Consider the following 23957-nt stretch of genomic DNA (forward strand, 5'->3'; position numbering starts at 1 on the left):
AGAAGGCCACGTTCTAAATATGTGCATTAATTCTGTCCGTGTAGGCCTAAACATGTTACATGTATATCTTAAAGTGTGATTAAATTATATTTAAGGTTTATTTTGAATTGTAAACATTTTCAGCTAAAAGCTGAATTGCAGCATACATAGGCCTATGCAAGTAAGCAAATAAATACATAAATATGAGATGTTGTATACAATACTACAGTTAAGCAGCATTAAGCAGTCTCACAAAGTAAGGCATAGGGCGGTTGTAGTATCTGTCAATCCGAGTAGGGGGGAAGTTTCAGTTTGTGACTGGATCGGGTAGATCTGCCACTGACATGGCCTCTCGTCTGAGGCAGCCATTTGTTGTAATCCTGGGAATTGGAAAGCTTCTGGGTAAAAGGATCTGCAGAGCTGGGTGCAGAGGGACTCCAAGGACTGCAAAAATGTAGGTGTCATTATCTTATCTTATCCAAGTATTGGTCATATTTAATTAGTTTTCATATCAGTTCTTTGTGGCTTTAGAGTTGAGAGCATGTGCACGTGTAGTGTTCTGTGTGGAACTGTGTATGTGTTGGAACCCTGGATTCAAATGACATTCCTTTAAACAAGATTGCACTCCAATCAGCGGGGGACTCCCACTTCAAAATGTCACCAAGTAAAGCCCAGCACGGGGCCTTCTCTCTATAACAACATCCTTAAGGAATGCTTTACTAGGAATATCTACAGAGCCACAGCTCCTTTGTGAGTGAGGTTGGCCAGGGGTTACTGCTACAAGCACGTAGCACGTATGACATTCAGTTAAAAGAGTGACAGATATAACCCAGACAGACAGACAAATGGACGGATGGACAGACAGGTTGGATAGGCTACCCGGCGTTTCCACATAGTGGGAATCTATTTACTCCAGGTCTGTAACATGAAACACGTTACTGCTACTTCAGAAGCCAGGATGCCATTCAGTTAAGAGAATGACAGACAGGTGTTGTAAGGTAGTAGGCTGCCCGGCATTTTCATGTTGGAATCCATTTATTCCAGGTCTAAGTCTGTAACATGCTGTTGGAATTGTACCAGCAGACCGAGCTAGGGCAGTTAATCTGGTTGGGTTTTTACCTCCTGCTCTCGCACTAAACTGAATAATCAATCGCAATTTCACAGAGAGTCCCTTGATCATATAGGAGGGCCCTGCAGGTGCCTGTGGTCAGAGCCAAGGAGCCGGGGACAATCAGAGGAGAAAATTATTGGGGCTTAATATCTGTAAGTTACTCCACCAGGTCAACGTTATGGCATGGAGACGTATTATTCAAAGCGTCAGTTACAAATCTGGCCCAGTTGAAGAGAAGGAAAGAGGAACATGAAGACAGAGCGAAAGAAGTAGAAGCCGCAGTAGCAGACTGCCGACCGAGGAAAATTTGAAATAGATTTGCCCAGTTGTAGACTACTGGTCCGTTCCACCAATTCGGTGCTTTTTGAGATGTCGAACTTGGTGAAAAGAACTTTGATTTCACCTCATTTAACATTCTGTCATAAAGAGAACATGTTCAACTTGATAAATAACACCAGAAGAGCTAAAAGAACATGTATAAACCCAAATAAGTGCTAGCAATTCATTATCTGTTTTTCCTTTTGCGTCAACAGGGTTGACGATTTTATCTTAAATTAGCCATAAACAGGGTTGACCTTATCACATGACCTTATCACTTATCACATGAAATAAATAATCATGTTTAGAAATGACTTTGTCAAAGCAACAAAATAACTTAGCGTTACAAATATGGTGAAAACTTTTTGGGGTTAAGTGGGTTCAAATCATCCTGTAAGTCACCCAGGGTGCACAGAGAGACGTGTCAAAATGCTACATATTACCAGTTCAGCAAATTCTTTATTCATATTTTTTTTTAAATTGGATTTATTGAATTCAACATGTGGTCTATATTAAAGGGCACTTTATTGAATATAACAGGTGCACGATTTCTACTTAAAATATCAAAGGGACGCAAAAGGCACGACTACAGTCCGGCGAGATGCAGGTTAGGTGTGTAGGTACACAGTGGTAGATTGTGAGAGGGCGCGTTGGCAGAGAGCAGAGCACCTGAACTAAAACAGCAGATGGGAATCAGCATGCTCAACATCTGTCTGGAAGAAAAGACACTAAACGCAGGTCTCTTCTCTGCTGCGGACGGACATTAAAAGATAGACGTGCGCTGTGCCTGTGCTCTGTTCGCAATTCCCTTGTCACCTGTGACTATTTAAAGTCGTGACTTTGGTGTGCAAACAAAGGCATTAAGTATTGTAAGTCAAGCCGCTGCTCAGTGATTGTGATGAATACAGAGAATGGTTATTTCCCAAAGGAAACCAGCAGGGAGAACAGAACAGTCATGCTCTTACAAATAGATAAAGGACGAGAGAGAGAGAGAGAGAGAGAGAGAGAGAGAGAGAGAGAGAGAGAGAGGGAGCGAGAGAGAGAGAGAAAGAGAGAGAGAGAGAGAGGGAGAGAGCGAGAGCGAGAGCGAGAGCGAGAGAGACCTTGTATTTAAACAATCGTACTTGGTAATTGAACTGTGCTCAAGGACAGGCACCTGAAAAAGCTGCCCTGTCAGCAGACCTGTAGTGATTGCATCCCCTCCAGTATAGGGAAGTGAGGTGGGAGAGAGTGGATATTGCACAGCCATTCTCTTAAAATACACAACACAATTTCTGTGTGCCTGCCTGTGCCTTGTCAAGGAATTTTCAGGGGGCAATAACAGGGTATGAGCTATATTAGCGAACTACTTACTGTATGTGTATAAGAATAGCTATGTTGGATAAATATCACTGAGTTCATTCATATGGGTGTTATAGTATTAGGCATAGATAAGCAGAGAGAATAGTGCTTAATAGTCTAATGGGCCAGTGGGAAAATGTGTCCACTTTATTTTGGCTACCATGGCTATGCCTGCATAGGATGACAATGCCCTAATGCACAGGCACCAGTGGTCACTGAATGGTTTGATGAGCATGAAAACGATGTAAACCATCTGCCATGGCCGTCTCAGTCACCAGATCTCAACCCAAATGAACACTTACGGGAGATTCTGGAGCGGCGCCCGAGCGTTTTCAACCACCACCAACCGAATGATGGAATTCCTCGTGAAAGAATGGTGTCGGTTCCCTCCAATCGAGTTCCAGACACTTGTAGAATCTATGCCAAGATGCATTGAATCTGTCCTGGGTCGTGGTGCCTCAGCACCTTATTAAGACACTTTGTGTTGGTGTTTCCTTCAGTTTGGCAGTTACCTGTATTTATTTTAGGGAAATTGGTCATACTGGGAAGTAATACAAGTCCAAGAGATCGAATCTGGTAACGTATTGGTTTTATAGTTGTCACCTATAATAGTCTGCTGTTTAGCAATACTCAGCATGCTAAGATGAAAGGTGTTCTCTGTCATTTGTTGAGTTGTCCCCAGCAAGTTAGCACAAAGATTTAGGTCAAGACAAATGATCTCTTTTAATCATGATCTTAAAAGTGCACTCTTAACCTTCAACCTTCTAAGTTATTTAATGAAATACTGTATGTTACCTCCTTTTGTAGCCATAAGTTCAGTGAATGGTTGGCAAATGTAATAAAAATTCTGCAATTGATAATTAGAAAAAACATAGCCTTTTAGCAACTGGATTAATGCTGGTGCCCTCGACAACCCTCAACAGCCACTAACCAATACATTTTTCAGTAGGCCCTATACTACAATATACAAATAGTGTAACTGTGCACCATATATAAAGACTGTAAACCTAAGGCTTTAATACTTCACCAGCTTTGTAAGTTGATGCCTTCATCATTAGGCGGTTTGTTATAATGTTAGGTTGGAATGCAGTGTATTTGACAGGATTCAATACACAGATTGTATATTTAACAATATGGCATAATCTTGTATATCATTATTATATAATGTTTGAAAATAAAATAGAGAAATTAGGGATGCAAATACCGATCAAAAACAGATATATAAATAGTGTTTTAGGCAACAACAACACAATTTTTTTGCTAATATTTTACAAAGACTATATATTTTGCAAATCTGGCTAAATTAGTTGTGTTATCTGCATAACTATAGTAATTTTTGTATTATCATTAGGCCTATTCCACATTTTATTGGAAGATTTGTGGCAATGTCAGACCAATCCAATTAAAACCAATGGAGCTGGTTGGCAGCCATATTGGAAAATGTGTACCCTATAGTTAAATCAGCAATACCTATGCATCATTGTTTAGACTTTTACTAGCTTTCTGTAAAATTTGGGACACTCAATATGAAGGAATTTTGCAAAAATGGGTTACCTGTACCTCTGCTGGATGTAATGCATTCCTATGGGATTTTATATAGGGTGCAATGTACTAGGCAGATTTCACGTCACATTTCTTGATGTTAACACAATTTATAGAATCATATTGCATATTATTTTAACCTTTTACTGCAGTGGGCTAAATCAGGGTCACACAGATTGTTTCTTGGTAGTCTTAAACAAATCTACTTTGAAACCCAAGTATGCACCTCACACACATGGTTCTGGGCTTAAAAAGAGAAGAAACCTGTACCATGTCAGATATAGAGATTAAATGCATTACATTTTGAGTTTGCATCCCAATATTACATTTTGTATACATCACAGAAGACAAAAACCGCTTGACATAGAAACACCAGATTTTCAGGCTGTTTAAAAAAATATATGTTTATGAATTATGACATTTTGAAAATGATTAAAATTCCACCCAAGGAAAATGTTTTAATCAATAGACATCAGTGAATGCTTCTGAAAGATTTTCTAAGCGCTTCAATGGAATATTTTTGAAATGGCAAAAGAAATCTGCAATTCTGACTTCTTTTTTTGAATATTTTTTTAAAATCAAATCAAATCAAATTGTATTAGTCACATGCACCGAATACAACAGGTATTACAGCTTACTTAAGAGCCCCTAACCAACAATGCAGTTTAAAAAAAATACAGATAAGAATAAGAAATAAAAGTAACAAGTAATTAAAGAGCAGCAGTAAAATAACAATAGCAACACTACATACAGGGTATGTACAAAGTCAATGTGTGGGGGCACCGGTTAGTTGAGGTAATATATACATGGAGATAGAGTTATTAAAGTGACTATGCATAGAAGCTTCCCCATCAGCAGACCTATTGTGCTAATATTTACCTAAATAAATATAACTGACATACCTGGGCCATCATTTTGGATTTTACTGATTGTAACACACAATTTAAGCCATTATTGGTGTTATTACACCAATGATTTATTCAGTTATGGCCATGCTCAATAAATTCAGTTCCTCCCCATCTAAATCAATGGCGGCCATCTTGAAAATAGGCTGCTGGGACTGAATATAGACTAAATCTATGGTGACTGAATTTCGCTGAAATAAAATAACTTTCCCAATGGTTAACCTTGTTCTGTGTGAAATTTGGTGCAGTTGTCATCTAGGGTACCATGTGATAACAGAGCACATCACAATAATAATGTCCATTCTGGCTCGATATAGCCCAAAATGCTTACATGTATGACCTTTGACCCCCCCAAGGTGGGCCCCAAGAGATGTAATTATCATTCCAATTGTTTCATACCTTAATATGTGTTATATTATGAAGTTAATAACATACCAAATTGCCTAAGTTTGAGAAGATTGCTCCCTTATAATACAAAACGAAATGTCATAACCTCAATCCTGTTGGCCGAACTAACCGCATAGGGATCATAACATATAATGCAGTGCTAACCACATTTAGCTACCTCTGATACGTGGGTATCATACCAAAATACAACCCACAGACATAAACCTTAATGAAAATCATCATTAGACTTTGCCACCCCAAAGTGGACAAATATGTGAAATTTGGCCTGCTGGCTCATGGTCACTATAACAGGTGTTTCTCTATGAGCCCACCACTACCACTTAAAGTACACATGACACAGTCTAAAGATGATACAAATGACAGCCAGTCAGTCAACCAGCCACGCCTGGAAACTACACAACAGCAAAAACGTACGATCAAGTAGTGTGTGGTGAGCAGCGTCATGACGTGAGTAATAAAACACACGTCTCTCTGTAAGACAAGCCTTGCTGTGCTTTAATGCAGCAGCTCCAACCCGTTGGCTGCACCATTACACCTTTTTACCCAGGATGCATCTTCTTTACGCATCTCTCGCTCTCTACTCTGACCTTCACAGTAACCATGCAGTTACACACACACACACACACATACAGAGGAAAGAGGGAGAACAACGGTAATCAACAGTGCCGGGGACCATATGTGTGCAGCCAGAAAGAGAGACACACACCAGAAAGCAGAAATCAATCCTAATTGTGATAAATAAACAGAGTTATACACCTCTGTTCTCTAACTATTCAATATTCAATCGATAGGATTGGATAGTGTGTTCTCTGTACCATGGTTTTACAGCAACACACCCAAGCTAGTGCACCATCGCCATCGTTATGAAAACAACCAATAAGGAGGGCTGTGGCTGTGATGTGAAAGGGATATATTTGGAATAAGGTCCATAACAAACATTGTTTTCTGATAATAACGCATTAGTGTTCATTTCTGGCATGACTGTTTCCTTGAACATTTGCTTTGGTTCAACGCTCTCCCTCACACAAAAAAAAGGCAATTTCATCTAACATGTTTCTACTATTTCAGTTGACATGAAAATGGTTTAAAAGACGAGTAGAAACATGTTTTACAATAAATCTATATGTACATTGCTGCCTGGTTCAAGTCGTGTATGACAAGTGAAAATTACAGTAAGGCCTACCTCTATCATTGTAAACAATAATTATGTACTGCAACAATTTCATTTCTTTGTGTGTTCTTACAAATATTGACATATTTTGACATTGAAAGGCAGAGGGTAAAATAATGCAATGCTTTAATATTTGAGACCACTAGCAAAAAAATGCTTGGCTCCCTCTGTTATTCCATCAAAATAAAAGTAAAATGTGGCATCATTTTCAACTAAACATAGCCGAATGCTTTGCCTACAGCAACTACACCATCACATTGCTCCCCTCACCATTTTCCAGACTATAGCAATCATAGTTATACTCATTCTTAATTATGTTTTATAAATCTTCTGAAGTGAACAGAATAGGAAATAGGACAATTTAGCACTTTTGTTTGCCCAAAGGGAGGGAAATGGTTTGTGAAAGAATGCCAACTTTGCGGTTAGTTACTCTGTTGTGTGAACTCAAGCCAACACCGTTTCTCTCTCTCTCTCTCTCTCTCTTTAAATTTTAACACTTAATCCAGCCAGCAGAGTTGTTTGCCCTAGTCAGGATGGCATTAGTCAGATTACACCACCTTGAGGACAGCAACAACTATAAACAGCCCCCCCCCCCCCCCCCCCCCCACACACACACACACACACTCTGGCAAACATAAGGATGCTATTAAGAGGGGCATTAAATTAAATATATTCACCTAGTCCTTCATCAGAATTCTCAGACCCAAGTGTTATTAAGTTCAACTCTCAAGTGGAGCAGAATAACAGATCAGAGTCTGATTTACCTCTGCAGACTGGCAATAGGAGACAGGTGATAAAGAAAGCACTCATGCACAGGCTATGAAGTTTCCCCCCTCAAAATTAATTCCATCTTCAAGATTCCTATCTCTCAGATATAGCCCAGAATGGCACACAAATATGCTCCTGCCAGAGAGATTACTAGAGACTGACTTAGCATAAACATTCCCTGCTGCTGCTGGCTGGATGCTGCTGCTGCAATTGTAAATGTACTGAATGAAATGGTGAATTAGTGAAATAGCAGGGTGCACTCAGACCAGGAAGATAGTAAATGTTTAATTAGGGTTATTAACAATATGTGTATAGAATAATAGTAATTCACAATAGCAAGTAGCCTATAGCCTATTGACAATAATGGTCCATCTCAAGTTTTCGCTATATTTGCTTTTCCTCACATACCCATAAAAATTAACCTGCTTAAGCTTATAGTTCTTGAATGACAGCTAACCTTATTTTCCTTTTAGAGAAGAATTTACAGCAATGTATTGTTAAAATGCAGCACAATCATGTGTTAGATACAATGTGTCCTAAGAAGTTACACCCCGGCAAACATTGATAGATTGTAACCCCTTGGTTCAGTTCAATAAAAGCACTTGTAGTGTATTCAATAACACACAAGCACCTTCAGAAAGTATTCACACCCCTTTACTTTTTCCACATTTTGTTGTGTTACAGCCTGAATTTAAAGTTGATACAATTTAGATTTTGTGTCACTGGCCTACACACAATACCCCATGATGTCAAAGTGAAATAATGTACCAAAAAAAGTCATTTTAATTACAAAGGAAAAGCTGAAATGTCTGTGATAGGAAAAAACTGAGGATGGATCAACAACATTGTAGTTACTCCACAGTACTAACCTAAATGACAGTGAAAAGATGGAAGACTGTAAATAATAACAATATTTCAAAACATGCATCCTGTTTGCAATAAGGCACTAAAGTGAAAAACATTTAAACATTTAGCTAAGAAATTAACTTTAAATCCGGAATACAAAGTGTTATGTATCACTGACTACCACTCATCATATTTTCAAGCATGGTGGTGGCTGGATCATGTTATGGGTAGCTTGTCATTGGCAAGGACTAGGGAGTTTTTTAGGATGAAAAGAAACAGAATATAGCTAAGCACAGGCAAAATTCCAGAGGAGAACCTGGTTCAATCTGCTTTCCAACAGACACTGGGAGACAAATTCCCTTTTCAGCAGGACAATAACCTAAAACACAAGGCCAAATATACACTGGGGTTGCTAACCAAGACGACGTTGAATGTTCCTGAGAGGCCTAGTTACAGTTTTGACTTAAATCGGCTTGAAAATCTATGGCAAGACTTGAAAATGGCTGTCTAACAATGATCAACAACCAACTTGATAGAACTTCAAGAATTTTTAAAAGAATAATGTGCAAATATTGTACAATCCAGGTGTGCAAAGCTCTTAGAGACTTACCTAGAAAGACTCACAGCTGTAATCGCTGAATACAGGTGATTCTAACATGTATTGACTCAGCGGTGTGAATACTTATGTAAATGAGATATTTCAGTATTTCATTTTCAATAAATTTGCTTAAATTTATAAATGCATGTTTTCACTTTGTCCTTAACGGGATATTGTGTGTAGATGGGTGATTTTTAAATATTTTTAATCCATTTTATATTCAGGCCGTAACACTACAAAATGTGGAATAAGTCAGGGCGATGAATACTTTCTGAATGGATTAAAACTGTCTGCTATGAAATTGTCAGTGTTTGTAATAAACTCTGATCCTAAAGTTTATTTCTAACTTGTTCATGTAGTGGTGGTGGTGGTGGTGGGGGGGGCTATATCATAATGAATGTATATATTATTTGTGAAAATACAACTCATTGCTGCCTTCAAGAGCCACTTTAAACTACAGATAGTAACATACCATTATTCATTTCAATCTAATCACCTGCTTGTTTTTAAAAACATGCAAATTAGCTATAATACAATTTGACTGTCGCAGCCACAGTGTGTGTTGTCCTTAACTACAAGTCTACTAGAACCATTACCAGAGGGTGATTTCTGATCTGACAACACAGAGTAATCCATGTGCTACATTTAAAGTTCCTCAACAGCTGGTTGCTGGTGTATGCTAATTTCGCTCTCACATAAGCTTCAGACTGACTGAGGTTCCGCTGCAAAACAGCATGCAGAGAATCACCACTACCGCACACAGAACAGCACAGCCTGGCCTAGCAAGCAGCTTTTTCCTCTACACAGAAACAAACAGCGGCATTGTCATCGATGAATGAATATGTTTACGACAGTTAACAACCTTGCTTAGCACATAAACAATGCGAAAGTGCCTGCATTGCTGGCCAGCACTAGCTGTTCTGTAGTAGCCTATAACATACGCCTTCTCAGTCTATACCTGTTACCCGAACGCCAAGGTCCCCAATTATCAGATGCACTCCTGCTGAAAAGGGCAACATCGAAACTTCTGACATCTCCACTCAAAATTGCATAGCATCTAGTCATAAGCGTCAACGTTTTCATATAGAAAAAGAACAATCCAAGCGTTACCGTTCTCTTCTTGTAGGGTCTTGCTGAATGCTAGGTTTGGTGGGCGCCATCTTCCTGCAATTATTTGATTTCTTACTTTTTTTTCTTCAGATTTATTTTGACATAAAGCCGTGCCGTCTGACAGCAATGCGTCATGTAGACTAGGTGTATTTAAATAAAGCCATAGCGCTGATGTGGACCAGCCATGCCCCTGTCTCCGTGTATTGGCGTTCATGAGCGTGAAAAACGGAGAAAAAAAAACCGAGATCGAGCTCCAAAGGCATGCCAAGAAAAGTGAGTGGAAACCGGGGGATGCTTCTCAAATCCAGCTGCTCTCCTGATATATGGAGCTCGGGTTGTAACAGTGGAATTGCTACACTATAAACGGGAACATCGTAGCCTATCTTTACATTTTTCCGCAAGAGCCTCTTGTCTTCGTTGCTTCGTAAAGGATTTTTCTGAGTCTGTTTGTCTGTGCATTTTACAGCTTTTCCTGGCTCGCTCTATGTGAAAAGGGACACATCTTCTCTCCAGCCGGCGCAACAACGCCACTCAGTTGTAGTTGGAAACAGTTTTTTTTTTTTGCGTTATACAGGTTGCAATACGCAAATTCCCTTGGAATTGCTTTTTGTTCTGCAATTGGAAGTATTTATAAATGTTTGTATTATGACGTTTTCTCACTAAATGAACTGTTTCTGATCATCTTAATAGTTTTTGCAGATATTGGACGTGACTATATATCACTAACAACATCAAGATTCATAATTTTAATAAAAATATATCCACCTACATACGGTTGTATCTCTGTTTTAAGTAGGCCTATTATTTCATTTATCTGGCTGTGATTAACTTTTGTAGTCTGATCTAAAAAGCCAGCAATTTGAGTGTAATATAACATAGCCTATGAATCACCCATGCATTAGCCTAATTGTTAAAGCATTTGCATTTAAATGAATTATCATTCGAGTGTCACATCAGATAAACAAGAAGATGGAGTTGAAAACTAGCCTTCAATCAATGACTGGTCAAGGTCACTGACCGGTCGGTCATATGCTCTAAATTATTGTGCAACTTTATTTGTTTGTAAAATGTGTTTACCAGTTGCCAAATAAAAACTTCAAGAAGTAATATTCTGATATAGGGTAAAAGGCCTAGAATTATCCCAAAACGTCCTGATGTAGCATTGCAAATATAGACAAAGTGTGGATTTTAATTGTGTTAACTTTTTCTTGTTTTGTTATATACTTTTATAGTTTTTTTTAGTTAAAAACAAAAATCTCTTCTCTTTCAGATTTCATCTGTAATACAGCTAACCGTACCAAAATGGTTGTTTTGAAAATATAACCTATACAAGTTATTTTGTTATATTGGCTAAAATATAATCAAATAATTGTAATTGCTTTAGAAAAAGTGCCATGGATTATTAGTCTCAGCCAATTTCTTGAAAAATGTATATTTGAACAGGTTAGCATGTCATTGTTTGCCATTCAAATGTTCTCTTTCAGACAGCTGATGTGGCCTGTAGCTATAGGCTAATCTATATGCCTATTTGTTTTACTTGGAACAATATAAGCTGCCCAACATGTTTAATAAAATATAATGAGTCATTCTAAAATACTTGGGATTTTAACTGTGGGTTGTAAAAGCTTTTAATCATGAATACCATAGTTTGTAATTCAGGCCTGTAATGTCAATGTGGTAACTTTTGCCAGCCATTAAGTCTCTGTATTTACACTCTGTTGTGGTTTTGGTATGTTCTGAGAAACTAGCATAGGCCTATATAACATATACCTTAATTACCTTTGATATGTGTTACAGCCCTACACGATCAAGTAGCATGTAAAGCATTCAGTGTAGGCTATATATTACCCTAATTATTGATTGTAAAATAGTCTATTGAATGATTGCTCAGAATATGGGCATTTTCATGATCGTTGGCTTAATAAAGGTCTCATGGATAGCCTAGTTTAAATCTTTCAGAATAAGTTGATTGTCAAGCCAAGTGTTGTTTTATGCATGACATTGAACATGCAACTTCATGTAAAGTGACTTACTACATTTGCAGGTTGTAGCCAATTGAACTATTGCTGTTATCCATGTGGCCTATATTGCATAGGCTAAATGGCATAATGTGAAACTTGATAATGCCTTATGTTATAAACGTGGTAGGCCTGCCCATTAAACAACCCAAACTGTTCAGTGACTTATAACATATCCATAAGACTAGTATTGTGCCCGTGTCTGAATTAAAGAATTTGTGAAATAAAACAATACAAAAGACATTTCCCCAGTGGTCAGGTCAACATACCTTTGTTGATAGGACGTGATCCCCTGGACGTTCTGCGGGTTCCCGTTAGTGGTACCGGGGATTCTCCCCACCGCAGGACCTGATGGCATTCCCCCGGCTCCTCCACCTGCCGCCGTCACCTGAACGCTGAAATCCGGGAAGATCCTGATCATCCCTGCTCTGGTAGATTGAACACGCACTGAGTCTATGAAGATTTTTCAAAGAATATCAGCAGTCTTCCCTCCAGCCGAACAAGTCACACCACAATCCCATGAGTGATGGTCACCAGCTCATCGGCCATTCTATGTCTGGATTTCTCTCTGTATCAGCGACGAGACAACTGCAGCTTTCAGGAGGTTAGCAATGACATTGATGCCGGTAGTGTGCGGGGCAGGAAACGCGTCCTCTACGCAGGGATGTGTAGGTTGGAGACCGTGGAAAGATAAATGAATATTGTTATTTATCTTTATCTAGATATAATGACAAAATGTTGATGTTTTGCCAAATAGGCTACTGCAACTATCACGCGTAATTCTAGAGTAAAATGTTGAAAAGTCAAGCCTTATATTTCTGATCTATTCAGCAATTAGATGTATCCATTCGGTTTAGCATTTCCTATATGTAAAATTTAAACATTGATTAGAGTTATTGATATCTGGTGATCTAGAAGTTGAAATATAAGAAGCGACAGCCGGTCAGGAAGTTTTAGGCTACCTACAAAGTTAACAGGAGAACAAACTGACAGGCGCTTCTTCGGGAACCGAAGCTCACCAATAAAAAGCTCACCAATAAGGTTATTTTGAATGTACTGAAGTTTTATCTCTGTAAGATAATCAAATTGAATACTGGTTGTTAAGATATTAGAAAAATAAAGGGCTTAAAGCCACAATCGCGGACCTGTTTCCATTCTCGGTGCGCACAGCATCTTTTTCCAAAATTCCAATCCAATTGTTATTATTACGAACAAAACAATGCAAGTTAACGTTTTGAAATTGATTACGTGTTAGACTTACACCATAGACACAACAAAAGTTAGCAATAGTTCGCTGACCAAATCGTTAAACCTAGATTAGAATGAGAGGATTGCAAAAAATTATCTTATGCCCTACCACTATTGTTGGCACACTCGTCACTTCCAAAGTGGACCGATGCTATTTGTAAGGATGCCGAGATGTGATGATAGGCCAGTATGCAAAAAAATCGCTCAAAAAAACTTCCAAATAACGCTGACGCGTTCAGTTTTTCTCCAACAATTGAAGTGTGATATTTTCTTATCTTTCTTTGAAGGACTGAACCCCCCTCTCCTCTTGACTGACTGGTGCTCTATCTATCTGTATGTGCTGTTGTTTTTGTGAGGTGTCTCCGGTACAGGTTTCCTCAACCTGCTATGCCCTAATGTGCATCGGATAATTTGTAAATAAGCGTGTTGCTGTCTGTGTGAATTTTCCCATAGACTGTGTTGTTGTGTGATCTGGTAGTGTGCAGCAATGCCATTCCTAGCGCGTGTGAGCTGATGAACTTGGCCTCAGCAGCTGCTGATGCCTCGCGCAAGCGATGCCTGAGCGCGCCGCCCCATTCCAGCCAATCAAAGACCATGACAGGAACGCGCAAAGGATGCTGCAGCAGCGGTAACCCATTGCAGCCCGGGAGACGGGTAAATTCGATTCCGCTGAAACTATAACCATTTATTACGCGGGTAAAGCACAAATTAACATACCACCAAGCCATCTCACACCAAGACAGTGCAAGTGTTTGACATATACAGTACAGCCAGTACAAACTAGATACAATTAGACAAAGAACAGGTAAAACAGATGAAGAGTAGTACTTCATCATTTTATACAGACAAGTTGCCTATGAAAACATCACTTTATTTTATAGATTTGACATTTAAGCCTATATGTTTGCTTGAACTTAATGCTTGCAGAGGACGCCAACTCAAATTTACCATAACACATGATACATTCTATAGCATAATGTTCTCCCCTCAGAAGGGCAGAAGCTTGTGCATAGTTAATAAACATATGTATACCATGTTAATCAGGGACAGGCCACTACCCCGACTCCCGAGGATCAATTCCCCCCCAAAATGTATCCATGTTTTAGGATCTCAACTTTCTGTTTGTTGAGAGTTAGAATAGTAGAATACACATGTTGCAATTTTTTGGTGGTACATCAGCAATTTTTCTCTTGACATGTCAGTCACTGACAGTCACTCAATTAGCCCATGTCAGCAAAAATACTTTAGATTGGTAAATTAGTCTAGCGGCCAGCTATTTAAACTTGTTGTAATCATGGTGCTTAAATGTTTTTCTTACATGGTGGCGGAGGCCCCCCAACTAAATGCCGCTTAGGGCCTCCAAAAGGCTAGAGCCGGCTCTGACTGCATGTGTGGGTATGGATGTGGGTATGCAGACCCGTGAGCCACTGCGGCCCCTCATGATAAGTTCAGATTTTCTGTGGCCCCCACCCAAGGTTGCCTAATGAAGGTTTTGCAAAAACAATTCTCAGCTTTAAAGTAGGAGCATTCTGTCCTTTTTTTACACATATACATGTTTGGTCTATAAAATGACACCTTTAGATAATGAAAGTTGAGGAGAAGAACTACATTGCAGACTCTTATGCAATGAAATGATCCTCTAAACATAAACCAATCCAGATGATTAAACACGAATAAAAAAACAATCAAAGCTCTTCACCTGAGACTTCAAATTGGATCGCTTCTCTAACCATGTCTAATAAAACTGCTCTAAGAATGAGGTCCAGAAAATGGCTAGCCTCTTTTTTGCTGTATTTTCCCTGTAATGAAATCAAATGAATTGCACTGGAGGCTTTAAACCGACATTGCAGGCTCCTGATACAATTAGATGAACAGTCTCGGCTGCTGTTTACCTGCTCAGTTATTTGGAGGGCTCTGTATTGCATTTATTTGTCTACAGTTCTTTGCTAAAGTACATGAGACAGATTGGGGGCAGCTGCAACTGCTCCTCTTCTCCCACATGACATTTCAGGTATAGTGGTTCTCTCTCTCTCTCTCTCCTCTCTCTTTCCTTCCACCCTTCTCTTTCTCGCTCTTGGAAAATAATGATAATCAATGGTATGTTGTATACAACTAGGGCCAGGCACTTCATTCTGCATGGGCACTTGAAGTAACGAGGTACCTTACAGCCAATAGAGCAGTGTAGCAAAGGCAGTTGTGCTTTTTAACGGAGCTTAATTGAATAGTATTCATTTAAGGACAATCCTGCATCTGATTTCAGAGGACGTAACACGTTTCTCAATCAGAATGATTCTTGCTTTCCCTAGAAACATTCAAATCAAGTTTAATCATTCCCCTTTAGGGGGGGGGGGGGGGGGGGGGGCAGCATACTTTGGTAGGTATAGGCTATTAAGGACAAGGAAGCAATCTCTTTCCCAAGGACCAGTGACCAAGTAATTGACATTTTTTCCCAGTACCATATTGACCAATTAGCTTAATAATGTGAGGATGGATAAATACTGTCAAAGCCCTGCTGTTAGTTAGCTCACACTCTCTCCATCACATTTTGCCAACCTCAAACAGAACACAACACAGAGTCTGCAGAGGTCAGAGCTAATGTCCATCACTAACACCTATTCAACTTATTTGATTCTGCTGGTTTTTGTTCTCCTCTCTTTTCATAAAAGAGCGACTGACTCATGATAACAATCCCACAAGATCCATGTTGGATGAAGCTAAGGAAGGACACATTTTGGAGGACATGCTATCATGCCATGCAATTCTACAAGTCGTTGTGAGTCATTTGCCTTATCGGAACTTTGCAGTGTTTTAACATGTCTCCTCCAGAATGAGAGAGTGAGCTGTCTCTATGTGATAACACTGTTTTAGAATGTCTGGTTGAGAATGAGTGTTAGCCTTCCATATGATAACACTGTGATTCCAGAGGTCATCATTCCTTCTTGCATCAGAAGTGGATAATTGAAGCCGCTTCTCAGAATCCTAATTTCATCTTTCTTTTGTGACTACCAAAGATCCAAGTCTTATAGGTGATTCATACATTTTTCTCTTTTGTCTGGGATGTGACTTGTTTTGTAATGTCTTAGAGAGGATAAAGCACTGTTTGGGTTCTGGTCTGAGATATGTGTTAATGGGAAATCCAAATTCAAAATGGATTTAAAGGACAATACAGATGTAGGATCTTAATTTGATCTATATTGTCACAGCAAAATAAACCTTCAGCAACATTATTTGAACGATTAGTCCATAATATTGCTTGATCGGTGGTTAGGCTATTACTGTAGCTGTCCAAAAGTAGGCAACCTGAAAAGTGCAATATTGTTAATATAACTGTGTATTAGTGTTGGTTTTCAGGGAATTTATGTAAATCATGAAGCTCATCTGCATTTCCAGCAGTGTAGGAAAATTCTTAGCAACAAAAGTGATCAAATTAAGATCATACACCTGTAGTTGCATAGACAGTATGGTTTTAATATCACAGATAATCAAATTCTCACAAGTTTTCAGTATGCACTATACCACCGTTTCTAAAACTCATTTAGGGCAGGTCTCCCATTTCCAGATTAAACCTAGTCCAAGACTAAACAGCATTCTCAATGGAGATTCTCAATTGAAAGAGCTTTTTAGTCCAGGACTAGGCTTAATCTCTGTTTAAGCAACCGTCCCATGTTTACTGTAAAGTAAGGGTCATTTTTTTGTGGTGAAAGATCACCTTTGATCGTATTCTTACTTTAATCACTTAATTTCCATTGTCCAATCTGATGGATAGGTTAGCTTGTGAATTTTAAAAGCCAGGGAGGCATAGGGCAAGGAAAACACTCACATTTTACTCAACCACCCTAATGTAATCTGAAATATTGCTTCCCTGTGTTTTGAAGATGACTCTTGGCTCAAGAGAAATGATAAATTAACTGTTGTGAGGAATTACAGATGGGACATTCAGGAAAAAATACTTTCAATATGCTAATGATTGATCGGAATGTCCAAGTGGAGATGACATCCTTGCTTTTATTTATCCTCGATTATAAGCTCCTGCACTGCCCTTTCAGACTCCTATGTGATTCCATATCAAATTGTTTCTTAATGCGGTTTGATGACATGTCTGAAATGCAATCACCTAAACCTCTCAAATTACATGAACACACTCAGCACAATCCCTGGTCCACTGATGGGGCCAGCACCCCTGTCATCGCCCACACACACAAACACACACACACACACACACACACACACACACACACACACACACACACACACACACACACACACACACACACACACACACACACACACACACACACACACACACAGCTGACGTCTGCCACTGCATACCACAATGATCAACTCACACCTGGTTGTCTTTTGTTTTGCCCACTTTAACATTCTTTTCACAGCTCTTTTCCAATTGTTAAACTTTTTGTTCAGCATATGACTTTCACATGGCACATTTTGTTATTTTGTGTGTGTGTGCCAATGTCTAGGCTTGTCATCGCTCACATTGATTGTCATAGTGAACAACGTGGGAGTCTCTAATAGCCTCGCTATACATACGCCTATAATGCAGCACACAGGCTTAAGCGAATCTGTTTTCAATTCGTACCCCCATTTTCTTTTCCTTTTCCAGATTAAAGTACATTGGCATTTTGATGATGAGGAAATGATTCTATCCATCTCTGGAAATGAAGGGAAGACTGTGAAAGCTCTCAAAAAGCACACAAGGCCATCAGCGATGACGGATACTTATGGAATGCTACTAAAACACTTGAATGTTTTACATCAGACTGCAATGTAAAACCTTTGCCTTGACTCATTACTATCCTAAGTTCATTAGAGAAAAAAGTTGACGCACAGTACAACCACGCCCCAAAATATTCCCCCAAGTTTGTGACATTTAAATAACAGGACTCTTTCATCCCTCCCTTTCCTAACTTTCTACACAGAAAAATGATTTCCCTTCTTGTCTTTTTGATGTGGCGTAATCATGTGTGATCTTTTCAACAAAGAGTAGCCAGCCATCTTATTCATTTTGCCATCCATGCTAAAGCAAAGACCCCAAATCAACATTTTGACTGGTGGTAATTGCAAAGCCACAATGGTTCGATACACATGACCTTTATTCCCTTTAAAGTTATTTCCATTTCTTACAAAAATATCTTGATAATTGCAAAAAGGCACATTTCTTTTCTTTTTTTCTGCCACATGATGTTTCTTTGAGGACAGTGTAGGAATGCATTTCCATTCTAATTTATTAATCCTATCAGTCAAGTCTAAACCCTTCAGCAACAATGAGAATAAAAAACTGGTTGGCAACTATCCCATTAATAAGATAGAAGTACAAGCCACCGTAATCAAATACCTCATAATGTGATATAACATGCAGTGTTTTTATTCTGTATTCTGCACTTTGCTAGATCAAGAGCCTGTAACATGGCAACTGATGGCAGAGGAAACGGTTGTTTTACGTAATATTCACATACATAGTCATTTTTATAAACAATGAATACTGTTCCCTTTTTCTGTCTGATATGATCTGATGTAAGAACACACTCATCAACAAACTAGCATCTTCCATGAGACCAAATAGACGATTACAGCAAAGGGTTTGTCATCAAGGCTAGTATAAGCAATCAGGGAAAAGTTGATTGGTTGTTGAGCAGTGTGTGTGTGTGTGCGTGTGTGTGTAACCTCGTCGGGGATGTACCTCCGCAGCTGATTGGCTGATGGGCCCAGAGGAAAATTTCTCCTGTCCTATCGTCTTCAGGATCATCAACACCTCCTGTAAACAACCAATTACTTATGCTAACGTCTGTGTCTGCGTGGCAGGCCACACTCGCACCGTGGTCAATGTAATGCCTATACGCTTGCTAACATACAGTGTGTCCATATTCCCTATAGTACATTACTTTTGACCAGGCCCCATAGGGCTCTGGTCAAAGGTAGTGCACTATATAGGGTATAGGGTTCCATTTAGGATGCTGGCAACACTTTATGTAGTTTTCTTTGTAGTTAACATTCAATGACATCCCTAAACATCTGTTTTTATATAACCTCAATCAGTCTTGTCAATCACCTGCTTTTCGAAAGACTAACTCCTCGGATCCCCAATGATGGCCTAGACCCAGACACATCTTCCTTATTTCTCATTTAATGGTCCACTTTTGCGTCTATAGTGTGAAGAGCAGAAATGATCAACGCTGAAAGATGCTTGTACACGTTTAAGGTGAATCACATACAGAACAGGCATGTAAATCCAATGGTTTCCAATGAATAACGTTTATTTCTCAACATGTTTGTATATTTATTAACCATGCAGTCTAGCACTTTAAGGCCCATAATATTCCACATCACAGAACGCGTACAGTTTTACACTAAACACAAAGCATGTACACCATCATTATACGTCAAGGTCGGAGATCGTATATATAGAAACAGATGCCTGTTTCAACCTTGCCGGTTGTCCTTTTTTTCTTTCTCTTTCCTCTTTTGAACACCTAACTGGGTAAGCAGTGTTTTAACAAAAGGTATAAGAAACAACAATAGCAAAGGCACACATTTTTTTACGTTTAAAACCTTCCCTCGTACCGTTCCTCTATGTCTTAGGAATAAAAAAAAAGGAAATGGTAGATAGATACTGAATTTAAGTCAACAGTCATCATCAATCTTATACTACACAACACTGTTCAGCTGTTTCCAACCTGGGCCGTGTTGCATAGATAGATCTACTTGCTTTTTGCCTTTCATTATGACATCGGTCCAACTTCCATTTCCTTCATCAGTTGAGTGACAAGACAATCACTCTCTTCTCTCTCTTTCTTAACACACATTGTCATGGGGCTGGAAGTCTCAGAACTCTGTGGAACTCTCAGCAGTGCTGTTCTCATAGGATTCCTCCACCCCATGTGTCCTCTTCAAATTTGACCCTACTTTGTTCTGATGCAGCAAACAAGGAAAACTTGTGCCCTGGGCTTATAACATCTGCAGCTGGTTGTACAGTACCGGATGAGATAGTGAGAAATGCCATGCAAACTGGCGGAATAAGTGTGTGTGTGTGTGTGCGTGCGTGTGTGTGTGTGGTGAGAAATGGACGTGGGGTTTGCATGGTGGTCGGCAGAGCAGTGAGGTAGCTCAGTTCCAGTCTGGGACAGGATTGGAGGAGCAAAAAACGGCGGGGGTCAAAGGTCAGGGGTCAGCGTTACAGCAGCCAGGAGGAAGAGGAGGAAGCTGGAGAGCAGTCTGGACAGAGCCATGCACCAGGGGAACAGGGGGACCAGGGGAGAGAGCCCAGCCCAGGCCACAGACCACCAGGATGGACACTGCACACAGGCACTTCACTCCTCTTCACAGAGGGGTTTTGGAGGTGGCTGTGGAAACACTCCCTGATTGTCTCTGTAAACAAAAGAACACAACAATCCATTCCAATGTCAGTGAATTAGTAAGTTATCATAACACTACTGTTCTACACCTATTTTAACCTTTCAAAAATCCCCCCTAATTTTGTAGTGATCAGCTCACACAAACACTGCCAGTGATGTTTACAATCCAACGTCACATATTCTCAAAAACACAATATGAAGGGTGAGTATTTGAAACGTTTGTCCTCAATGTACATGCAGTATTTCAACAAACAACGCTGTGACACAATACCTCTGCAGTATAGACAACAAAACTACTAGTTACATTAGTCTCTAAACCACAGACCACTGATTCATCTAGCAGTGCTTTGTAGCCTGTATTCATCATTGGCCTTATTGCACATTTTCCCCTTCTATAGTGTTATGGCGTGCAGCAGGGCTGATCAAGTGGGCCAGACGAGGCGGTGCTACGGGGGTCAGAAACAGCTGTGTATCTGACTACTGTGTGTAGCTTTCTGTGCTCTCTGAGGCTGGGACTCGCATGGGGACATGACTGGCTCACCTGCGGCACCAGTGTGTGAGTGTGTGTGTGTGTACAGACTACCGGGGCTCGGCTGGGGCTCACGTGTCCTGCCTTGAGGGCTGGCATGGGACAGCATGGGGACAGCGGGGGAGAGGGGGGACAGGTGGGGACTCACAGAGGGGAGACATCAGAGTGTTTAGCCCCAGGGGTGCCTATTTGGGGATGACATCACTACATCACTAAATGCAACTCTCCCTTCAGTACAGTTTGTTCATCCCACGGGGGGATACAGAGCCATGAATATATATAGTTCTGAGGTGAGTTGCCTTTGTGGTGACTGACTTCTAGTTGAGTAAGGCTAAATGTGGAAAATAAATATATACTGTATTAAAATAATCGTGGGTAAGGTTAAATGCGTACTGTGTGTACATGTGAACTTGCTCAGAGACTCCCAGAAGGGAATGGAATGAAACTGTGAAGTCATTGATGTATTCTTCATCTTTGTGAAATACGTATTTCATAAAGGAGGATGACTGACTAGCCAAGCAAAGGATCTCATTCTTCCAACACTTTCTGATGAGGCCATGAAAGAGAGAGAGGAAAGGGCATTTTGTAACGGCTAACCCCAGCCAATATATATATATATATATATATATATATATCCCTTGTTAGATAATAGCTACTTTTCAAACCAATTTGCTGGTAAAGGTGCCACCACGTGGAGATTAGAGTTCCTGTCATTTGAATCATAACATTGTCTGACTACTAGACCGAGGCATTTGAGTCCTGAATGCCAAAAATACGCTTTTATGTCCTATCATAGAACATTTAGTGCAGAGACGGGTGAAAAGAAATAGAGTACTAGTTCACCTTTTGAATTAATGGAAAATCTTCTTTTAAATGTGCTTACTTGCAGAATGGAATGAGGTGGAAAATGTGTTGTTTGCAATGCAACGCTACGATGACAGGGAGAATCCCCTTTAGCCATTTTCCCAGGTAGAGTACACAGCCCAAGGGGGTCCGTTACTGTGTGTGTGTGTGTGTGTGTGTGTCTATGTGGGCAAGCATGCAAGCATGGGCGTGTGAGAGTGTTTGTGTGCGTGTGGTGGTGCTCATCATACGTACCCTGACCTGGGGCCTGGCGGTTCTAGTCTTTGAGGCAGATGAGCCGTCAGAGACAGGGCCACTACCCTGGGGGCCCCGGTCCCCGACCTCCCCACAACCTTCGCCTGACCTTGGAGACTGAGGAGAGGAGAGAGAGAGGATGGAGAGGGAGAGAGAGGGGGGTGGGGGGCGATAGAGAGAGGGAAAGAGATAGAGAGATGCGGAGAGAGGAAGGGGGTGAAAGAGAGGGAGAGGATTGGAGAGAAAATACATCAAAACACATTAGAATTGAATTGTTGGTGGTGTTATATATTTCTGTAGTATTTTATAATCCACTCATCTTTTAGTTACAGAGCATAGCAACAAGAGATGAGGAAATAACATAGGGCTGGGTAAATAACTTCAAATAACAAGTACCGAATGGAAAATAATTCCCCTCTTTCCTATAAATACTTTTTTATTGAGAATTGCCTTAATGGCTTTGAAAAGATGATAAGCTGTAGACCACACGATCTACCAAGAGAGTTCTTATCTATATTATTCGTAGCCGTATATTTTCCACCTCAATGAGATGTATAAGGCCATAAGCAAACAAGAAAATGCCCACCCAGAAGCGGCACTCCTAGTGGCCAGGGACTTTAATGCAGGCAAACTTAAATCCGTTTTACCTCATTTCTACCAGCATGTCACACGTGCAACCAAAGGAGAAAAAAAACTCTAGACCACCTTTACTCCACACACAGAGACGCGTACAAAGCTCTCCCTCGCCCTCCATTTGGTAAATCTGACCATAATTATATCGTCCTGATTCCTGCTTACAAGCAAAAACTGAAGCAGGAAGTACCAGTGACTCGCTCAATACAGAAGTGGTCAGATGACGCAGATGCAACGCTACAGGACTGTTTTGTTAGCACAGACTGAAATACGTTCCGGGATTCATCCTATGGCATTGAGGAGTATACCACCTCAGTCACCGGCTTCATCAATAAGTGCATCGACGACGTTGTCCCCACAGTGACTTATCCCAACCAGAAGCCATGGATTACAGGCAACATCCACTTTCAAGGAGTGAGACACTAATCCGGACGCTTATAAGAAATCCCGCTATGCCCTCAGACGAATCATCAAACAGGCAAAGCGTCAATACAGGAGGACTAAGATTGAATCCTACTATACTGGCTCTGACACATCAGATATGGTAGGGCTTGCAACTATTATGGACTACAGAGGGAAACCCAGCCGCGAACTGCCCAATGACGCAAACCTAACAGACGAGCTAAAGGCAAGCAACACTGAAGCATGCATGAGAGCACCAGCTGTTCCGGACGACTGTGTGATCACGCTCTCCGTAGCTTCTAGTTATTTAGTCATTGTTAGCTCCCGCTAATAAATCTTTTTAGCTAATGCTTTTGATGGCTTGCTAGTTTTTGTTTTACTATAGCTAACCAAAATCAAATCAAATCAAACGTTATTTGTCACATGCGCCGAATACAACAAGTACCGTGAATACAACCTTACCGTGAATTGTCAACTTACAAGCCCTTAACCAACAGTGTAGACCTTAGCGTGAATTGTTTACTTACAAGCCCTTAACCAACAGTGTAGACCTTACCGTGAA

The 23957-nt window shown here is 40.1% G+C and overlaps 2 protein-coding genes across 4 annotated transcripts in view; both read right to left on the minus strand.

Annotated features, from left to right (window-relative positions):
* Window positions 1-10322, minus strand: part of LOC139375050 (neuronal PAS domain-containing protein 3) — a 366286-nt gene extending 355964 nt beyond the window's left edge. The window contains exon 1 of one of the 2 annotated variants that reach the window (XM_071116431.1): window positions 10098-10322. In XM_071116431.1, the coding sequence (XP_070972532.1) occupies window positions 10098-10147 (50 nt within the window). In that variant the 5' untranslated portion in view covers window positions 10148-10322. The remainder of the gene's footprint in view (window positions 1-10097) is intronic. The other variant, XM_071116430.1, reaches the window with a different exon arrangement.
* A 9292-nt stretch (window positions 10323-19614) lies between these two features.
* LOC139375052 (A kinase (PRKA) anchor protein 6) overlaps window positions 19615-23957 on the minus strand; it is a 181932-nt gene continuing 177589 nt past the window's right edge. For both annotated transcript variants that reach the window (XM_071116434.1, XM_071116435.1), the window contains 2 exons: window positions 22361-22477; window positions 19615-20746 (listed from right to left, as the gene is read on the minus strand). In XM_071116434.1, the coding sequence (XP_070972535.1) occupies window positions 20699-20746; window positions 22361-22477 (165 nt within the window). In that variant the 3' untranslated portion in view covers window positions 19615-20698. The remainder of the gene's footprint in view (window positions 20747-22360; window positions 22478-23957) is intronic.

This window comes from Oncorhynchus clarkii, chromosome 19 (assembly GCF_045791955.1).
Source record: "Oncorhynchus clarkii lewisi isolate Uvic-CL-2024 chromosome 19, UVic_Ocla_1.0, whole genome shotgun sequence".
Taxonomy (NCBI): Eukaryota; Metazoa; Chordata; class Actinopteri; order Salmoniformes; family Salmonidae; genus Oncorhynchus; species Oncorhynchus clarkii.